Here is a 21,125-nt window from a genome sequence, read left to right on the forward strand (position 1 = left end):
GAGAGCTGGACGACTGGTGGATGCTCCCGCCTTTGGGGTCGCCATCGTAACACCTACACAACATTTCATAATAAGAAATAGATTTTGCAATGTATAAACATAGATTAGATTAGAGATTGAATTTAGGAAACTGCATGATAAGTCTTTGAGTTATCATTTCCTAAATTCGATTGAGCTACAGGAAATTCAAAATTTCAAAATTCAAAATTTAGATCAATATTCAAAATTCAAGACAAGGGAAGACCTCGTCATACCTCACTTGAGAGCTAACTCTAAAAAAGCAAAATAAGGAAATCGCCTAGGCAAAAATCGAAATTTGAAGTATCAATGCGATCCTCCTCTAGCAAAGGTGCCTCCTTAGTTAATTTCACCACCTTGAGGACAAATTCGCTTCACTTGCAATAAAATTCGCACTCCTCCTTGGATGGAATTTCGCACTTCTCCTTGCCTTCCAAATCGCATATGAAAGGATGATAAAATGATGATTTAAAATGAGATATCACACCTCCCTTTATAGGCGCTTACCTCTTCAATCCCCATAGGCCGACTTTTGCAAATAAATAAATTTTAAATAAAAAGAGGAGGCCGACTTTTACAAAATATAAAAATAAATAAAACCCAAGCGCCCCAATTTATTTATTTAAAATAATAATTAATTAATTTAATGCCTTCATATTTAAAAGTTTCGATTTTTTAAAGGCAAAATTAATTAATTAAATGTCTTGTGCGCACTTATTAAATGCAAATTTTAATTAAATATTTCAAATTTTATCGAAATTTTGCATTTAATGCGATTTGAAAATGATGTTGGCGCCAAAACATGGGAGAATAATGGATATTAACCTTATCGCTCTGGTCCCTGGGAGAGGGATAGGAGCGCTTTAGCATTTTGATCTTGATTTTTACGCCTTTTACATTCAAAGTCACTTCCCTTACGTCCAAATTAGCATCTTAATTGGGAACCTTGAGCTTGATCGATTCAATCTTTTGAATGAATGTCTCTCAAACCATTTTCGCCCTGGTCCCTTGGTGAGGGACAGGAGCGAACTTTACTTTTCTCCTTGATCTTTGATCATTTTGGTTGCCAACTTACGTCACAAGGCGAGAAATAACTTCATCCATTCATTCTACGCATATTTAATTTGTTCTTTGCAAGGCAAATTTGATACTTGAGTGATTTTCGCCCTGGTCCCTTGGTGAGGGACAGGAGCGAACTTTGTATTTTAGCTCCAAATTGTCAACTTTTAACATTAACTCCTTGTTCATCACCTTTCTAATGACATTTCGGACTTTGCATGACTTCGCCTTGCTATCGTTTTTTGAAGGAAATGACTAGTTTAATGAATATCGCCCTGGTCCTTGACTGAAGGACAGGAGCGATTTTGCATCTTTGCTCAAGTTGATCACCTTTTGACGTTTGGTTCCTTGTCCATCATCCTTCCAAAGACATATTCGACCTTGTGAAATTTTGCCTTGGCGTGGTCTAGAAAGAAAAGGATTGATTTCATGAATATCGCCCTGGTCCTTGACTGAAGGACAGGAGCGATATTCTGTTCATTGTGCTAATCCTTGATCATATCGACTTGCAATTGCCTTCGAAGTATAAAATGGTGTTCCTTACTCCCTTTTGAACGTTTGAAATGGAAGTGGCATCTCAAAATTAGGCATACTTAGACATTTCGCTCTGGTCCCTTGGTGAGGGACAGGAGCGAACTTGACCATTTCTATCACTTTTCGCGGTCCTTGCAACTTGGTTTCTCTTCGAGGCGTTCCAAACATCATTGCCACCTTATATCTTGGCCTGGAGCGACTTAAACTTGGAGGGGAATATTAGATAACCTTGATTTCGCTCTGGTCCCTGACTGAGGGACAGGAGCGAACTTTCATTTATAGGCTCATTCGTGCTTTGCCAACTTTCAAATTTGTCTTCAACGGGCTCATTACGCTCCCCTTCACTTATCTTTAACGTGGGCCTTGCTCCAACTTGGTGGGAAATTTGTTTTGAGAAGAAATCGCTCTGGTCCCTTGGAGAGGGACAGGAGCGAACTTGGCAAATATGGGCTTCATTTGATGTCTTGCAAACTCTAAATGATCTTCAATAGATTCGTTATGCCTCCTTTCACTTGCCTCAAACTTAACACTTACTTGATCTTTGCCCAAAACTTGTTTTATAAGGAAAATCGCTCTAGTCCCTGGGAGAGGGACGGGAGCTATCACTAAAATTCGCCTTGGTCCCTGGCAGAGGGACAGGAGCGATTTTGCTTCTAGGGCCAATTTTCCTCATTATGGTGCTTTCAAGTTATATTCAACTGATAAGATGTACTTCCTTTGTTCTTCTCAAATTGCGAAATCATTCAAATCTTTCAAGAACAAGGCAATTTTGGATTCCAAGCTCCGGTCCTTCAGTGAGGGACAGGAGCGATTTGGCTTTAAACTTCAAAAATTTGCCATTTTCAAATCTCAAAATCCTCAAAGCTTTCCATTTACGTTCGACCGCATCTACTGGCGACCCTGCACAAGACAAATGAAACAAATTAATAACCAGGATGCATAAAATATCATTTTCGCCCTGGTCCCTGGCTGAGGGACAGGAGCGATTTTGCTTCCACAGGCTAAAATATCAAGATTCTAGGACCTTAGTCACTTCACAAGGCAAAATTGGGTTATTTCCAATGCCTGGGATCAATTATCAAAATTTCCAAAATTTGGCCAAAATCACTCAAACAAAATTTCAAAATTCCATCATCAACACTTAGGCAAAAATTCGAACTTACATTCAAAATTCCGACTGAACCTAGACAGACTCTTTTGACCTCCTGACAGATTCACCCTATTTCAAAATTGCATCTTACGAGAGGAAGCTCAACAATCTTCAAAAATGGGCTGGACTCTGGCTTAAAAACATCAAAACGGAAACCCTAAGGCTTAACCCCAGGTCCAGACGACTAACTCACCAACCCAAAACCCTAAAAGCAGAGAGAGAAACAGGCAAAACCGAGTAAAAAGAGGGGGTCCCCATTTTAATGGGGCGATGTGTGAAATGGTCACAACAGGTCCTAAATTTGATAAGACAACACACGCAAGGGAAAGATTTGGTGAGAGCTGGTGTCACAAGGTTTGCAACGATTTTCTTGACGTTGCAAAGCATTCTTGCTGCATTGACTTCTTTGAAACAAATGTTTGTAAGTGGAGAATGGCTTAACTCACCTTATTCAAAGAAGCTTGAAGGAGAGGTTGTCGCATGCATAGTCTTTGACAACCAATTTGCACAAAGGGCTGCAGAGATTGTGAAGGTTGTTACTTCAAAACTTTAATTTTTTGAATTTTAGTTATTCTTGATTCAAGTCTCTCATTACTAATTTGTAACTTCATTATTTAAATTTTGATCTTTTTGTAATTTGTATTTTTCAATTGTAGGTGTCAGAGCCCTTGGTTCGAGTTCTTCGCTTGGTGGATGGGGATAAAACCCCAATGGGATATCTTTATGAGGCCATGGATAGGGCCAAGGAGTCTATCAAAAATTACTACAAGGAGGATAGGCTCAAATTTGATCCCATTTGGGAAATTGTTGATAGGAGGTGGAACAATCAGCTCCTCCAACCCATTCATGCAGCAGGGTACTTCCTCAACCCTCGTTTTAGGTTCGGGGGTTCTTACTCAGATTCGAATGGAGAAGTCATGGAGGGCCTCAGTACATGCATTGAGAGGATGGTACCTGATGTTGAGGAGAGAGACCTCATTGTGAGTGAGCTCCAAAATTATGAGGGAGGAAGGGGTAAGCTATTCTCTTCAGAGCTGGCTAGGAGAGGAAGAACCACTCAAACCCCAGGTATAACATTTGCCATTTGGATTTTGGGATCTAAAGACTAAAATGATTGATAAATTATGTTTTCTCTTTTCTCTTTGCTTTCTAACTTTTCCATTTTATTTATTTTGCAGATGCTTGGTGGCAAAATTGGGGTGGAAACACCCCACATCTCAAAAAATTTGCCCTCAGAGTCTTATGTCAGCCTTGTAGTTCATCCAATTGTGAGCACAATTGGAGCTTGTTTGAAGCAATCCACACAAAGAAGAGGAGCAAGTTAGCGCAAAAACGGCTCAATGACCTTGTCTACGTGCAATATAATCTTCGATTGCGCATAAAGAAGGTAGAGGAACTAGAAGGTGGTCCAATTGACTTGGATGATATAGATCCTTACAGTGATTGGACATCACAGGAGCAGCCTCCATTGTTTTCCGACACTGACATCACTAATTTGGAGAGGCAGGCTATGGAGGAGGGGGGTGGATTTGGTTTCAGGCTAGATGACATTGAGGAGGATGAGGATGACGATGAGGATGAGGATTCATTGCCAGTGCCAGAGGCAAGTGGAGACATAGCTTCATCCAGGATGGAGGATGAGTCTCAATCAACCATACCAAGCGAGGAGGCACAGTCACGCCCAGTCCCATAGCAGACTTATACGACTAGATAGTCTAGACCCTCTAGTTCTACCTCTCCCCATGTTTTTGCTAGAGCTGGGAAGAGGAAGTTGTAATTGTAATTTGTAATGATGTATTTACTTTTGTTTTTACAAAAACTATTTAGTAATTTACTATTTTGCTTCAGGCTTCCAGCCATCAGCATTCCTCATGAGGATGCGATTTTGTAGACACTTTGCATTTAAATCAGAGAAACGAGACTCGCCCGAAATCGCCCAAACTCGGCGAGTCCGAGTCCGAGTCAGGCCAAACGAGTCCCAGGGGCTCGGACTCGGACTCAGTCGAGTCTGGAGAGTAAACTCGCCAGACTCGCCGAGTTGGCGATTTTGGCTCAAAATCGCCAGACTCGGCGAGTCCTGAGCCCCAGACTCGGCTACTGGCTGGGTTAATAAAATGACAAAAAAAAAACATTTTAAAAAGTAATAAGTTTTTTTGGAAGGGCGAAATTTGACATTTTGGTCTCTCCGTCAGGATTATTTTATGGAATATAACATTTAAGTATAAGTTCTTATACTTTAAGTTATATTCCATATATACTGTCAGGATGTTTGAGAGTGGTTTCGGGCCTCCAGGAGTTATATTGCAAAATCTAGTTTTTGGAGGATTCTTCAGTTTTCCAGACTTAGTCAAATTTCAGGATCAGGACATTCCAGACTTAGCCAAATTTCAGGGCATTTGAAGATCAGGATGACATTCCAGACTTTATCACTCACCAACTTGACCTAGCTTGGACCTTCAAGAATGATACTCACTCACCAAGCAAGACCCAATTAGCAACAAGAGCAAAACCAGGCCCTAAGGAAGACTCTCAAAGAAACCCTAATTCAGACTTGTAATAAGTTTTTTTGGCCTCGCGGGGTGCTGCCCCTCGACCTCGCCCTGTATCGCGACAGGGAGCGCGCAAGGGGCGCTGCCCCCAAACCCCCATCGAAAAATATGGGGGAAACTGCGTCGATAGAAGTAGAGAAAATTTAACCTCCAAGTCTGACATTGATTGGATCGACTAGGTAGATATAGAGGTTGAGACTGTAGCCATGGCAGAGGAGGAGCGGAGAGCACGAGCACAGACAGGAGATTCAGAGGCAGATAGTGACACGGATGTTCCTGATGTTGGTGAGCATGGCATGGTGTCACGGGGAGCGGCTATGGCAGTCGAATCATCCAGGACCTACCTCAAACGCCTTCGCAGGGGGCTGGGGCCGGAGAGTGCAGGCTCCTCTGAGCCATAGACTTGTAGTTGTATTTACCTTTGGTATTTGTATGAAACATTTGATGATGATCATATGATGACATGGATTTTTTATTCCATGAGTTTTGTAATATTGTATACATTTGACAATATTTATATATCTATGTTTGTTATTTTCTTCAGCTACAATTTGCGTTTATGCTAATGTGATTGATGTATACTTGTGTATGTAATCAAATGAGCCGAGTTTGATGATGTTATTGTGTCTTTAAGGTGTATTCAATAAAGGGTGTCTGAAACAAGTTTTAAATATTTAAAAATCTCTAAATTTCTTGAGTTTTTCACTATCCCGAGTCCAGCCGAGTCTGGAGCCGAGTCTGACGCCGAGTCCCGAGTCCGAGTCCGAGTTGGCCTTGCCGAGTCCGAGCCGAGTCCGAGTCCTGTTTCTTTGATTTAAATATATCTAGAATCAGCTTGTTTCTTTTATGTTATCATTTATTGACTCATTGGATGCATCTTCTCATTAAAAATTGCAAAAAAAATGCATTTTTTACTAAGTTTAAGCATGTTTTTAAGTTGCCGAGTTTTTCGCCGAGTTTTTTTCCCAGGGGCTTGGCGAGTCGAGCCGAGTCGCGAGTAGTTCAACTATGGTTGAAACAAACGAGAGGATTGGAGTACTACATTAGTGATTTTCAGAGACTATCCATGATGGTGCCAGATATCTCAGACAGGAGATTGGTGGTTTTGTTCATTGAGGGATTATCCGAACCATTGAAAGGTTGGGTAAAAGTCTTTGATCCATTCAATCTGCAAGAAGCAATTCAAAAGGCTAGGAGTATGGAGCATGCAGCCCCAACAAATAAATTTCAGTCAAAAGGTGCATCATCTAGCAAAGACAATAAACCGTTCTTCACCAAAATAGAGAAGAATGAAACAAAGACTGAAAATAAAGATAAATCATTTGCACCACTGGATAGAGAGACATTGAATGATTTGAGGAAGAAAAAATTATGTTTCTATTGAAAAGGACCCTATGACATGAACCATGATTGTCCCTTGAGACCTAAGGGTAAAGCAAACAAGGTTATGTGGGCTTTTTATGAGGATTCTGATTTTGAAAATTCGGAACAGCAAACTGAAAATGAGGAATCGAGTGAAGAAAAAGAGAATTTGGATGATGAAAAATTTAAGCAAATGTCTACCAATGAAGGGAAGGTTGAGGGTAGGCTTAAAGAAGCCCGTCTCACTAGTGTACAGCAGGAGGGATCATTTAGGATGAGAGGAGTGTTGGCTGGACAGCGAGTTATCACATTGCTAGATACAGGTGCCACGCATAATTTCATTGATTCCAGGTTGGTTGAGAGACGTGGGATTCAAATTGAGCAGTTTGAGGGTTTAAGAGTGAGGGTAGCTGATGGCTTTGTCGTCAAATGTGATAGGAAGATCACAGAACTACCTCTGAAAATTAATAACTATGACTTCAAGACAGATTTCTATGTTGTTAATATGGGTGACACAGATTTGGTTTTGGGCATGACTTGGTTGCATGATGTTGGGGAGTTCATTCTCAACTTGAGAGAAATGGAGATGAGATTTCAGTCGGATGGGAAGACACACATACTTAAGGCCATCCGGGACAGCGAGTTTAAAATGATGTCTTGCAGACGCATGGAGAGCTTGTTGAGACATAACCAAGTTGAGTGGTCAGCTCATTGCACTATGATGCCATTGTAGGGACAGCAAAAATCAGAAAATCACCCTAACATACAGGAGCTTAGGATCAAGCACTATAAGGTATTAAGTGACATTCCACCAGGTAGACCTCCACATAGAGGTATTGAGCACATTATTGAGCTGGATGAGGGTGCCAAACCCATTATGATTACACCATACAGGCATCCCAAAAGATTAAAAGATGAAATAGAAAAGACCATCAAGGAATTACTTGCCATGGGCCATATTAGACCAAGTAAATCTCCTTTTGCTTCTTCTGTGGTTTTGGTGAAGAAGAAGGATGGTACGCTCAGAATGTGCATTAATTACAGGGCCCTGAATAGAAAGACTATCAAGAATAGATACCCCGTCCCACGGATTGATGAGTTATTAGATGAGCTCCATGGTGCATGTTTCTTTTCGAAGATTGATTTGAGATCTGGATATCATCAAATCAGAGTGAGGGAGCAGGATATAGAGAAGACGGCATTCTGATGTCATTGTGGCCATTTTGAGTTTGTACTTATGCCATTTGGGCTAACTAATGCTCCAGCGACTTTTCAGTCCACAATGAACAAAGTCTTCCATCCTCAGTTGAGGAAATTTGTATTGGTCTTCTTTGATGACATCCTTGTTTACAATAAAACATGGGATGAGCACTTGCGGCACTTGGATGCAGTGTTGAGCATTTTGAGTAGGGAGTCCTTCTATGCAAAGGAGTCCAAATGTGATTTGGGATTATTAGAGTTATTATATCTAGGTCACATTATTAGTGCACAGGGTGTACGCATGGATCCTGAAAAGATCTGTGCTATTGTTGAGTGGCCTACTCCAGTGAGCCTTACACAGTTGAGAGGATTTTGGGGGTTGTGTGGGTTCTACAAGAGGTTTGTCAGTGGATATTCTAGGCATGCAGCACCTTTGACGGATTTGATGAAAAAAGGGGCTTTCATATGGACTCCAGAGGCCCAGGAGTGTTTCGACAAATTCAAGGAGTTGATGACTTCTTGTCCAGTGCTAGCTTTACCAGATTTCAGCAAACCATTTGAGCTTCATTGTGATGCATCTGGTGAGGGCATTAGAGCGGTGCTTATGCAGGACAAGCACCCGATTGTGTATGAGAGTAGGAAGCTCAAGGGACCTCAGAGGAGCTTCAGTATTTATAAGGAAATGTTGGCCATAATGCATGCTTTGGCCAAATTCAGGCAGTATTTAGTGGGCAGCAAATTCTGCATTAAAACAAACCATAACAGCCTGAAACATTTCCTAGGGCAGCGAGATCTTAATGACAGGCAGCAGAAATGGGTAAGTAAATTGCAGTCATATGACTTTGATATTACCTATTTCAAGGGGACACAAAATGTTGTAGCAGACGCCTTGTCACGTAGACCTCATTTGAATTTGATGACAGACATATCAGAGGATTGGAGACATTTGATCCTTGCAGAGTATGCAAAGGATACATGGGCATCACGATTCATAGATGGATCGATTCAGGATAGTGATTTCACCCTTGTGAAAGAGCTCATCATTTACAAAGGGCGTATTTATTTCGTGCCAGGATCAGAGGTGAGGAGATTGGTGTTGAGAGTTTACCATGACTCACCGATGGCAGGACATCCAGGTTTTTATAAAACCTACCAGCAGATTCATGAATGCTTTTCTTCGAAAGGGCTCAAAGCTGAGGTGTTGCAGTATGTTAGAGAGTGTCCTACTTGTCAGTAGAATAAACAGGAACACTCTTATCCAACCGGTTTACTTCAGCCACTTCCGATTCCTGATAGGAAGTGGGAGTGTTTGTCCATGGATTTCATTACAGGACTGCCGAGAGCCCAAGGCAGAGACTGTATATATGTTGTTGTTGATCGGCTTACGAAGTTTGCCCACTTCTTTCCTATCACTGATACATACACTTCTACGCAAGTGGCAAATTTATTCTTTAGAGAGGTATTCAGGTTGCATGGCTTACCTCGGAGCATTGTCAGCGACAGGGACAGTAGGTTTATGAGTCACTTCTGGCAGGAGTTATTCAAGTTGTGCGGGACAGAGTTCACTTCGAGTACTAGCTACCACCCCCAGGCAGATGGACAAACTGAAATAGTCAACAAATGGGTGGAGGGATACCTCAGGAACTACATAGCAGGGCAGCAGAAGGCTTGGGTTAAGTGGATATATCTATGTGAGTATTGTTATAATTCCACTTATCACATGTCTATCCAGATGTCCCCATTTATGGCATTGTATGGATATGAGGCACCCAGTTTCATGGATCTAATGCTATCAGATAGTAGAGTGCCTAATGCTGGGGACTTGTTATAGGAGAGCCAGGATATTGTAAAGGCTCTTAAGGAGAATATCACCAAGGCACAAAATCAGCAGAAGCAGTATGCTAATCAAAAGAGGACTGAGCGGACTTTTGAGGTAGGGGATATGGTATACTTAATGTTGCAGCCTTACCGCCAATCTACTCTTAAAAAGAGTGGTACCGAGAAACTTAAGCCCCGATACTATGGATCCCTTCGGGTGATCCAGAAAGTTGGAGAAGTGGCTTACGAGTTGGATTTGCCAGCAGAGAGCAGAGTCCATAATGTGTTTCATGTGTCACGTCTCAAAAAGGCGTTAGGACACCAGATTGTTCCTTCTACAGTGCTTCCACCCTTGGATGATGAAGGGAAGTTGGTTTTGGTGCTAGAGGCTATCATTGAGTTCAGGGAAAGGAACTTCAGGAGACATACCATTACGGAGTACTTGGTAAAATGGAAGGACATGTCGGTTGAGAATGCTACTTGGGAGAGTGAGGAGATCTTACAGCATCCAACGTTGAGATTGTTTGAGGCCAAGCAATTTCAGGGAGGGCGGACTGTGATGTCCCCTTCTAGCTAGAGACATCACTCTAACAGTTGATTAGCCTATCAGTGGACCTTCGTAGGCTAGTAGAGATGGGTAGAGGGTCATCTGTGTATGCATAGGAAACTCTGGTTGGCTCCAGTTCAGACGGCACGCGAAAAGGTTAAATATTTTGAGAGTTATTAATGTTTAAGTGGCCAAACATTTAATTAATGGTTCAAACTTTATATTATAATGTTATGATATATTTTCATATCATAACTTAAGTGAATTTCCTTGAGGATCAAGCCATCATGGGAGGGGGCCACTTTTTATTATAGTGAACTGGAGAATATTTAATAAAAACTATAGTCACCATTTTATTTAAATGATAATCATTTAAATGGTGAAACTCGTACCTTCTTGAGAACTGCGCCAAAATAAAACCCTAAGCTTGGCGATTGAGAGGAAAAGAAGCCAAACCCTAAGTTTGGCGTTAAAAGGAGGGGTGAGTTTTATTCTTCGTGCCATTGATTATTGATTTCAGACTTGTTCAGTTTCTGGAGCTCTGAGAAGGGTTTCAGCTTCAGCCATTGGAGAACGTAGTTCTTTTGTGTGTTCTGTATATATGTTGTTGTTGATCGGCTTACAAAGTTTGCCCACTTCTTTCCGATCACTACTACGCAGGTGGCAGATTTATTCTTTAGAGAAGTATTCAGGTTGCATGGCTTACCTCAGAGCATTGTCAGAGACAGGGACAGTAGGTTTATGAGTCACTTCTGGCAAGAGTTATTCAGGTTGTGCAGTACAGAGCTCACTTCGAGTACTAGCTACCACCCCCAGACGGATGGACAAACTGAAATAGTCAACAAATGGGTGGAGGGATACCTCAAGAACTACATAGCAGGGCAGCAGAAGGCTTGGGTTAAGTGGATATATCTATGTGAGTATTGTTATAGTTCCACTTATCACATGTCTATCCAAATGTCCCCATTTATAGCATTGTATGGATATGAGGCACCAAGTTTCATGGATCTGTTGCTATCCGATAGTAGAGTGCCTAGTGCTGGGGACTTGTTACAGGAGAGCCAGGATATTGTAAAGGCTCTTAAGGAGAATATCACCAAGGCACAAAATCAGCAGAAGCAGTATGCTGATCAGAAGAAGACTGAGCGGACTTTTGAGGTAGGGGATATGGTATACTTAATGTTGCAGCCTTACCGCCAGCCTACTCTTAAAAAGAGTGGTGCCGAGAAACTTAAGCCCCGATACTATGGACCCTTCCGAGTGATCCAGAAAGTTGGAGAGGTGGCTTACGAGTTGGATTTGCCGGTAGAGAGCAGAGTACATTATGTGTTTCATGTGTCACGTCTCAAAAAGGCGTTAGGACACCAAATTGTTCCTTCTACAGTGCTTCCACCCTTGGATGATGAAGGGAAGTTGGTTTTGGTGCCAGAGGCTAATCATTGAGTTCAGGGAAAGGAACTTCAGGAGACGTACCATTACGGAGTACTTGGTAAAATGGAAGGACATGCCGATTGAGGATGCTACTTGGGAGAGTGAGGAGACCTTACAGCATCCAGCGTTGAGATTGCTTGAGGCCAAGCAATTTCAGGGAGGGCGGACTGTGATGTCCCCTTCTAGCTAGAGACATCACTCTAGCAGTTGATTAGCCTATCAGTGGACCCTCGTAGGCTAGTAGAGATGGGTAGAGGGTCATCTATGGATGCACAGGAAACTCTGGTTGGCTCCAATTCAGATGGCATGCGAAAAGGTTAAATATTTTGAGAGTTATTAATGTTTAAGTGGCCAAACATTTAATTAATGGTTCAAACTTTATATTATAATGTTATAATATATTTTCATATTATAACTTAAATGAATTTCCTTGAGGGTCGAGCCATCATGGGAAAGGGGCCACTTTTTATTATAGTGATCTGGAGAATATTTAATAAAAACTATAGTCACCATTTTATTTAAATGATAATCATTTAAATGGTGAAAATCGTACCTTCTTGAGAGCTGCGCCAAAATAAAACCCTAAGCTTGGCGATTGAGAGGAAAAGAAGCCAAACCCTAAGTTTGGCGTTGAAAGGAGGAGTGAGTTTTATTCTTCGTGCCATTGATTATTGATTTCAGACTTGTTCAGTTTCTTGAGCTCTAAGAAGGGTTTCAGCTTCAGCCATTGGAGAACGTAGTTCTTCTGTGTGTTCATCATTTGAGCTAGTGAAATATCTGGTGAATTTGATAATCAGAGAGGATCTCATTCAAAGGTTCTAATTTGTGCTTCAACAGAGGAGTTTGCAGGGGTTTGTACTGAGAGAAGAGGCAGATTGGTTCGGTTATTGCAGAGGGCAGAATAGTTGCTTTTTGCAGCCTTCACAGCAGTCGTACCTATTTCTCTTCCAGAGGGGCGATTTCATACTTGCATGTCACTGAAAAATCAAATAAAATACTAGAAAGGGGCGCCCAGCTAAGGAGTGTTGATCTATGCTATCATTTGAGAAATCTGAAGATTATCTGGGATTTGACAAGCTGATTTGTGAGTTGTTTTTCGAACCAGCAAGGGTTTCATACTTTATCTTTCAATAAATTGGTATGTGTTTGCTGAGAACAATTATTGTATTACGCATTGAGTCTGAATGAATAAAAATACCTCTTATGATCAGAATTTCATTAGTTTGTAAATCTGAAAATAATGTTTCAGTTTATGCTTTTGCTTTTTATGCAGCTTATTCAAAAAATACAAAAAAATCAGAAATAGTTTTTCAAACAAAAAACAATCAAAACGCACCAGGTTCAGTAAAACATCAGTGAACTGTTGCAAGAGCCTTAGAGGGTTCTTACAAATGATCAGTCGGGATTCCCTACTGTCCTTTTGGAGGTTAGTTTGGGAAAGAATGTATATGATTTGACAAGGGATAATCCTGATGATGATGATGATGTTATCTCGGCATTGAGAGGGCTTGATCGAGAGATGTGTCTCGATGATGGTATGGAGATGGCCGCTATTCCTGATTGGCTGATGAAGAGTATGGAGAATAGTAAGAAAATGATAGAGTCACAGCCTATGGAGAATAGTAAGAAAATGATAGAGGCACAGCCTATTGTTGACATTGATGACTACTTAGCTAGAAGCAATAAGGAGAAAGAACCTAAGAGAGTTCAGATTTTGTCACACATAGCTAAAGATGAGACAGGAATGCGGATTACGCAGGTGGTTGTTCCTATTGGAGGTGTGACGGCGGACATTGCTACTCCCATGGATTTCCAAATTACTTCAGTTGCCCTTGGTCGTACTACAAAAGAGTAGGAATTCCAGGAGGTTGGTGATACCCTTAGGGCAATCAGTGCGAGATTGGATGGAGAAATAGAGAAAAGAGAGAAGTACAAAGCAGAGAATATCAAACTTAGAGAGTACATTGCGGGGATAAGGCGTGAGAATCCCACCCTTATTTCCCCTATTGCAATTGATTGTGGACTACATTCACATTATGAGGCAGCGAGAGATACACTCTCGGAGGTGGAAAAATGGATTGAAAACACAAAGAGACAGGCAGATGATTTCTTTGCTCAGTTTGTCCAAGATTTTGACAGGACAATAGGGCTCATATTTAGGATACAATATTTGGAGGGAGTTTGGCAAGAATTCTAACCTATTCAGGAGAAGACTATTCCACGCCTTAGAGCTTTGAAGAAGATTCCTAAGTCCACATTGATCAAGGAAAATGTTGTGCACATTGGAAATAGATATGATTTCCATGGCTAGTATTGTTCATTAGCCATGAAGAAATCAACTTATGAGAGCGCACAAATGAGTTGTGCAGAGATGGAAGGATCTATTCATGATATTCAGTCGAAGATCCTTGCCTCAATTGAGGAACTATTGGGAGTTGATATTAGTGAAGCCAGTGGTTTACACCTAGTTGAATTGAGAGACAAAATGAAATTCATGTATTTCAATCAGTTGGACTTCTTTGAAGAAGAGTCAGATAGATGATTTGGTCTCTTTGTTGATTCATGTTCATAATTCACAGAAGCTCATGCCAGATTGGGAGAACAATTTGGATGCATGCTCGGATGCGTTGGACGTGATTGATTTACAGCAGGATACCTTACCCAGCATTTCCATGGAGGAGTTAGATTCTGTATTAGTTAGATTCTTGGAGTATGCTAGGAGAGAGAGAGAGAGAGAGAGATGCAGGGAGGAATCTTCTAGAAGAATCCCTATTTGATGACTAGGTATCTTTCTATTGGGCCATATGTTGGTGGCACCATTTTTATGTAAACCCTAATTAGGGCAACTCTAGGGTTTTGTTGGCATGATCGTGGCCCTTGATTTAGTTTTAATCTTGGCCATCCATTTTGTATGAGACTATATATACCTCATTGCCTCTCATTTGTAAGAGAGATTTTGTAGAATTGTTGGTATATGCTACAGTTTTTTGAATATAAATCATTGTTCGACTTGATGGTGATTTTGTTTTTCAAGTGTTGTCTTGCATTCAAGGTTCTCAATTCCTCCAAGTTAGATTAGAATTTTCTTTCAATGTTTGTTAGATTGAATGAAAGAATTGTTGAGTATATTTGTGTGGAATCTATTAATCCATACCACTAGCCTCTTGCTGATTATAATTGCACCTTGCATGGTCAACTGGAAATTTATGCAAACTTAACTTCGATTATTACCTATCCATTGTTATGCATCAACTTGGATGATCTCAATGCTTGATGGTAATAGTTTGAAAATCTATGAGGTATACCTTAGATGATTGCACTAAGCTTGTGTCAAGATCTGTTTGATTTGATGGTGAGACCTTGCCTAGTTTGATTCCATTAAATTTGTTCATCATTTCCTACATTCCTAGGCTTAGAATAGATTTCCTGAACCCTATTCCCTTTTGTCATTTTTTAGTCTTGTTAGAATTAAGTCCAGAATTACATTGCCAAATCCTAAGTTATCAGCACACCCATTCCATATTCATGATAAATGAAGTTAATTCGAACAATTGTGTAAGTCCCCAAGTAAAAACAGCAATTCACATCACCATTGAGTTACCCACTCGTCAAGACCTGACTGTAGAAACCTTGGAATCATTTTAGTTGATCTTACCCTTAGCATCTGAGGTGATTTTGTTCAAGAGAGGATAAAGTACTTTGGTCTTTTATTTTGAATGTTATGTGCATAAAACACACATCAACAACTTCCTTCTCCTTGCTTGACCTCTCTTAAATAGAATTTCCCTCCAAAAGATGTAACTCTTCAAATGACACTTGATTATTTGAGAGGAAATATTATTTAAAATAAACTTTATGTATAGGAGGCTTGTATTTAATATTTTTACTTAACTAATTTAATGTCATAACTTAAGCACTCCATTTTGTGACATTATGACCATATTTGTATGATAGGTGTTTGAGTTCATCTTGGTTTAATTTCTAAGAGGGTACATTACAGTCACTAATGAATTTTTCACTTCATTCTTCTATTATCACATCTTAGGTAGCTTCATCTTTTGCCCATCTCTTTGGACTTGTTTCTTAACCAAGTTCTCATTGTAAAAAGCAAGTATGGTCTATCAGGAATGATTGTGTCCTAGGTTGATTGGATGCAATGTTGATAGTAACACTACGTGTGACATCTCATATATTGAGAGCCCTCACAATCATTGGACTAGAATTTATGAGATGCATGGAGCCTTGAAAGAAACTTTCATTCCCAAGAGATGCCACTATGGCTGTTTTGTACCCATTGATTGTGATAACCTAACATATGACAATGATATAGAGAGGAACCTATTTATGATGCAAATGCATCTCAGGGATCACGTAATCTAGCAACACCCAAAAATATTTGTTTCATGCAACTTGTTTGTTTGTGTATTTGTCTTGTATTTTGTGTGCATGTCTACACAATGCAAAAGATATATTTTGAAGATTAATATCCACAAGAAAATTTTGACTGCACAATGACTATAGTGTTAATTTTAAATCAGATTGATAGCAATAATCAGAAATAACACAATGAACACACAGATCACAAGAGTACCCTGGGAAAACCTCCCTCTTGGAGGTGAAAAACCCAGCAATTAATCTCAGTTTATATTAGGCAATAACCAATATGTGACTTTACAAGTTTACTTCAACACTTGAAGCAATATGAACATCAGCATATACACAGCAGTATGATGAACTTATCTGCAATATACTTGACTGAAGATGATTTGCTGCTGCTGATCATAGGACCATTCGCTCATCAAGGAGTCAACTTGCTGACCATGAATGATAATCGCTGCTCCAGAATTAGTTCGCTGTTCTTGGAGATGAATTCGCTGCCATAGGGATATGCTCGCTGATCTTTATGATGCAATTTTCTGTCCTTATAGTTATATTCGCTGACTGGATAATTTTGCTGCTGATCAAGGATGTAATTCGATGTCTTCCATTGTGTGTAATGATGAATGAATGAACCTTGTATATATATGTGATCTTAGCCACCTAATTCATCCTAGGTCGGCTCACAAGGATAATCAATTAATAATAATATGATGACCTAAACTTGGCGCCCAATATAGGGTCAGCCCCATTGCATTTACAAGTTACAATGTAAATATAGGGTTAGCCCTATCCACAAGTTACATCACCCATTATAGGGCCAGACCAAATTACAAGTTATATTTAATTTTGCACATTTAATGTGACTAAGGCCGATAGGCCAATTAGTCACCCACAAGTTACATTATGGGTCACGCCCAATTTTCATATTTGCAAGTTACATACACATATCAACATCCTTAAGGGTTACAAGTTACATAATGCGTTTGGGTCCAGCCCAATACAAGTAATACTTATATTTGATCCGAACTAGCTAATATTTCAACATATAGAGCTTCTTGCATAAAGGTTTACTTATGCGCTATGCTTTTCTATCCATGTGTACACTTATTTGTTGGCAAAGTTTACTTGAGAGCACACATGTAGTAATTGAGCTTTGCAGAGAGGGCGCTCACATGCACATACTTGATTTTATTGATGTGGCAAAAAATGGTAAGCTGCCAACAACAATGAAATATATTATGAAGATGACTGATGATTGAGCAAAATTCCCTATGCATTGTAGCTCATTCTTGTCTTGGTTATAGTAGTAGGTTCTTTCTCTTGGAGGACTACCGAGTATATGATTGTTTCCTTATAAAGCCAAGGGGGAAATGCATAGAGAGAGAGAGACCAGAGGACAAAGATTAGAAAGACCAATGAAGGTCATGGGGAGCCTAGTGCTAGAGTTGGCATACCTTTTTTCATTTCAAAGCATTGAAAAGGATTTCAATTCATTGTGCCAAGGGTTTTTGCATTATATGATCTCCCTATGAATGGGTAATATATGTTTGCAATCTACAATTTTTCTACAAGTGAACTAAAAATTCCATTTCTCTATGTTTCAAACTATTTGTCTTGCTTCGGTGTGTATTGTGCATACATTAATTGGTTGTTCATTTGAGTCATTGCTAGTTGTGCATCATGACCAGAAAATTATACAGAATGGGAAGATAATGAGGGCCTCTTTGCCTCAACAAGGTGACGAGCAAGATGAAGTAAAGGTAAAAATAGTTGTCATTGTCAAGGAGGGAGAGTGACATAGATAATTGACATAATTATTAGAAAAATAATACAGGTTGATCAAACCATTTCCTACATAACCCCATGAGAGAAAAGCATGCATACAAACTTACAAAATAATCATGTGCAAAGATCAAAGACATATTGCAAGATAACATAAGATATAGCCTGGGAAAGCCCTCAAGAGGCAAAAACCCAACATCCAAAAGCATCCACACAATGTATTATTCAGCAACGAAAATATTACAATACACTTGTAGAGTTACATGGATACTTTTGAAACATCAAACTCCTCAAATGCGTCCTCCATGTGTCCAAGCATGTATTCACACATCCCATGCCATGCTATGACGACCAAGCCAAACAAGCCAACTAGCCAACCAACCAACCTCAACCACTAAGAATATGCTTGCTTTTATAGAATCAAGCTCACACAAAACAACCAAGTGGTAAGGTAAAGCCATGTGCCTCAAAACCATGAATACACAAAACCATTGACCCCAAAAATTACTTTTTGGTACTAAGTTTCCCAATTTTAAATATTTATCCATATGCAACTTACACATAAAATATCTAACTAATGTTACATAAAACTTTATAATGAACCCAAATAAATATTTGTGGCCAAATACACCTCCTAAGGATGCACCACAAATAAATATTTATTTCACATGGTTAAATTAATTCTTTTCTAATGCAAGGCGTACAACACCTTATTCCTAACATTCTCCCACTTCTTGTATACATTGCATAAGGGTCAATTGATGAAATACATCATCATAGCCATCCACGAAGCCATGTGAATCTCCAAGATGCTCTCATGCTCCATCAAGTTACCTACAACAAAATCCAAGATGTCCGCCATATCACACAAGAACTCCTCTCATCCTCTGAAATGCCACCTATTACGAGTTGAAAGAACACAAGCATCAAATCCAAGTGATAAAAAAGGCTCCAAGTCAAATGACAAAAAAACCCACATGACTAAAAGTAGCCACCACAGCAAATGCTAATCCATCCAATCATTTATACAACAAAGGTATCCAAAAACCTTAGTAGAACTCATGCCAACAACATATCCAATCCATAAACCGCAATAACAAGCTCCATGTATAAAATCTATCCATAAAGAACATACACATCCAAAAACTCCAACTACATGGGTGATGTCAAATATGAAAATAGATCATGGCTTACTGAATCTACCAATCAATACTCATACTAAGGTGTGGCTAATAACCAACCCATGCGGTATTAAAGAACAATCACGATGATCCATAGATGCAACAAAAACCATTGCACACTCTCTCATAACATGTCACTATAACTCTCCTGAGTCCACCACAACAAACCATGTGAACATGAACCTCCAGGAAGTAGCCACAAAATAAAGAGAGAAAACCTATAAATCATATCACATAACATTTCCTTCTACAAACACCTCAAAGTAATAAGCTATGTCAAGTAAGAGATTCACAACCACCTAAAAAGTCTCAACAACACCCAATTGTTCAATCTCCAAGATCAAACAAAACATACGTCTTTCATAAAACCCAACATGGATGTAAGCCTTTCTAACCAAGGAAAATCAAACTCAAATCCATTCACTAACCAGGAATAAGCCCAATAAAATCTCCTAAACTCCTCATCAATGAACGACATCATAAATAAACTCATATGCACAAGGGAATAAACATGCCAAAACACTCCTTAAATGAACCCTCCAAAGTTAAATAATCATAGCTCTAGATCCATATCCATGAAAAGACAAAGCATAAAACATAATGCATCTAAAAACAGGATGGGCAATACCTCTCAGATGATCATCCACCAAATAGACCAAAAGTGGGGAATGAGATTGCTCCTTCAAGATACATTAGGCCACAATGACTCTCTCCAAGAACAACCTCTTCTATAGGTCCATCATGAACACACATCTATATCCAAGTGAAGGCTCCTTGAACTTCCTACTTAAACCTCCCAAGAGTAAGCATCTCAACAAATGCCTCACCCAAGTCTCCAAGTATCTATGAGCACCTACAACTAATCAACCCATGCTAAGTTTCAAATGCAACATCACACTCTCGTGAAGCTCCCAAGCACATGACCAATGTACTGAATACCAAGAGAACTTAGCTGACCACTGTAAAAGCCCCAACTACACATTTGCAAAATCAAGAAACACATCACAATCTAACGGTATCATGCTAATACTCTAATGCACAATCAAGAGTCCACCATGGCACAACACCATATCATCCTCTAAACCAAGGATCTATCAAAATTGACAAGTCATAAATCGACACCTCAACCAGACTCCAAGAATCCTCTATGGCTAAGTGTGAAGATCTCCAATCCCATGAAGATAACCATCTCATATCATAAAATTAAAAATGTCAAAGAACTCTCACTACAACAATAGGATTCAAGAGCTCCTCCATGACACCAACAACCATTACAAAAGATCATCCAATCACCAAGTGATGAATCCACGTTACTACCAAAGCTCCCACTAGACAAATCACCCATAGTCCACACAAGATCCCACTAGACAGATCACCCATAGTCCACACACACTTAACTGCAAAACCACCAACTCTAGAGAATAAAGTAGAACAAAGATCTCTAAGCCAAAAAGATACAACCACCATCTACACATCACTATCAAAAGCTCTCGCTGAAACATTTAACCAAGCTATCCATGACATTGTGATAAGAAACATGTTGCAAGTCCCCATAATTAACTATCCAAGCACTTTATTCATCCATCCTCTCATCTCAATACAACATACCAATGCACAAATGACCACAAACAAGGCCAACTAACTAAATTTGCAACAACACTAAAAAGACTTGTGGATATAGACAATCCACATTTGAATCACCCCACTGCAATCAAATGGATGGCCAACACACAAACCTACATAGCTTGTAGACCCTCAATTAACATGCAAACTCACCATCACATCAATAACTTGCAAATTGAGATAATCAATAAGATAACCTATAGATCTCAAGATTCAAACACCAAATCACCTCCAAATCTGATTTGCCAAACAAATCCACAATCGAGTACCACAATCAAGGAACCAAACCAACATCTCAGAGATAAGAGCAACCTCCTAAAACTGAACCACACCACCACCTATCTACTGCATTCATGATCATGTCGCATCAAAGCTCAAATACACATCCATGACACCATAATCATCACCATCGTTGTACTTGTATGCAAAAATTATGACCAATTTTGTGTTCCAAAGCAATGTCTAGCTTCATGACACCAAAATCTAACAAA

General features: G+C 39.7%; 2 protein-coding genes across 4 annotated transcripts in view; one reads left to right on the top strand and one right to left on the bottom strand.

Moving 5' to 3' along the window:
* LOC131028172 (ubiquitin-conjugating enzyme E2 36) overlaps positions 1-21,125 on the bottom strand; it is a 75,727-nt gene that overhangs the window by 30,992 nt on the left and 23,610 nt on the right. The window lies entirely within an intron of this gene.
* Positions 3,604-4,646, top strand: LOC131876351 (uncharacterized). The gene is made up of 2 exons (XM_059221481.1): positions 3,604-3,829; positions 3,940-4,646. The coding sequence occupies exons 1-2, from the start codon at positions 3,679-3,681 to the stop codon at positions 4,452-4,454; spliced, it is 666 nt and encodes a 221-aa protein (XP_059077464.1). The 5' UTR covers positions 3,604-3,678; the 3' UTR covers positions 4,455-4,646.

The sequence above is a fragment of the Cryptomeria japonica genome, chromosome 5, assembly GCF_030272615.1.
Source record: "Cryptomeria japonica chromosome 5, Sugi_1.0, whole genome shotgun sequence".
NCBI classification, from domain to species: Eukaryota; Viridiplantae; Streptophyta; class Pinopsida; order Cupressales; family Cupressaceae; genus Cryptomeria; species Cryptomeria japonica.

Coding starts and splice junctions, on each gene's coding strand:
- LOC131876351 (XM_059221481.1), top strand. CDS start 3,679: ATGGAGGGCCTCAGTACATGCATTGAGAGGATGGTACCTGATGTTGAG. Junction 3,830..3,939: donor AAGAACCACTCAAACCCCAG/GTATAACATTTG, acceptor TTTATTTTGCAG/ATGCTTGGTGGCAAAATTGG.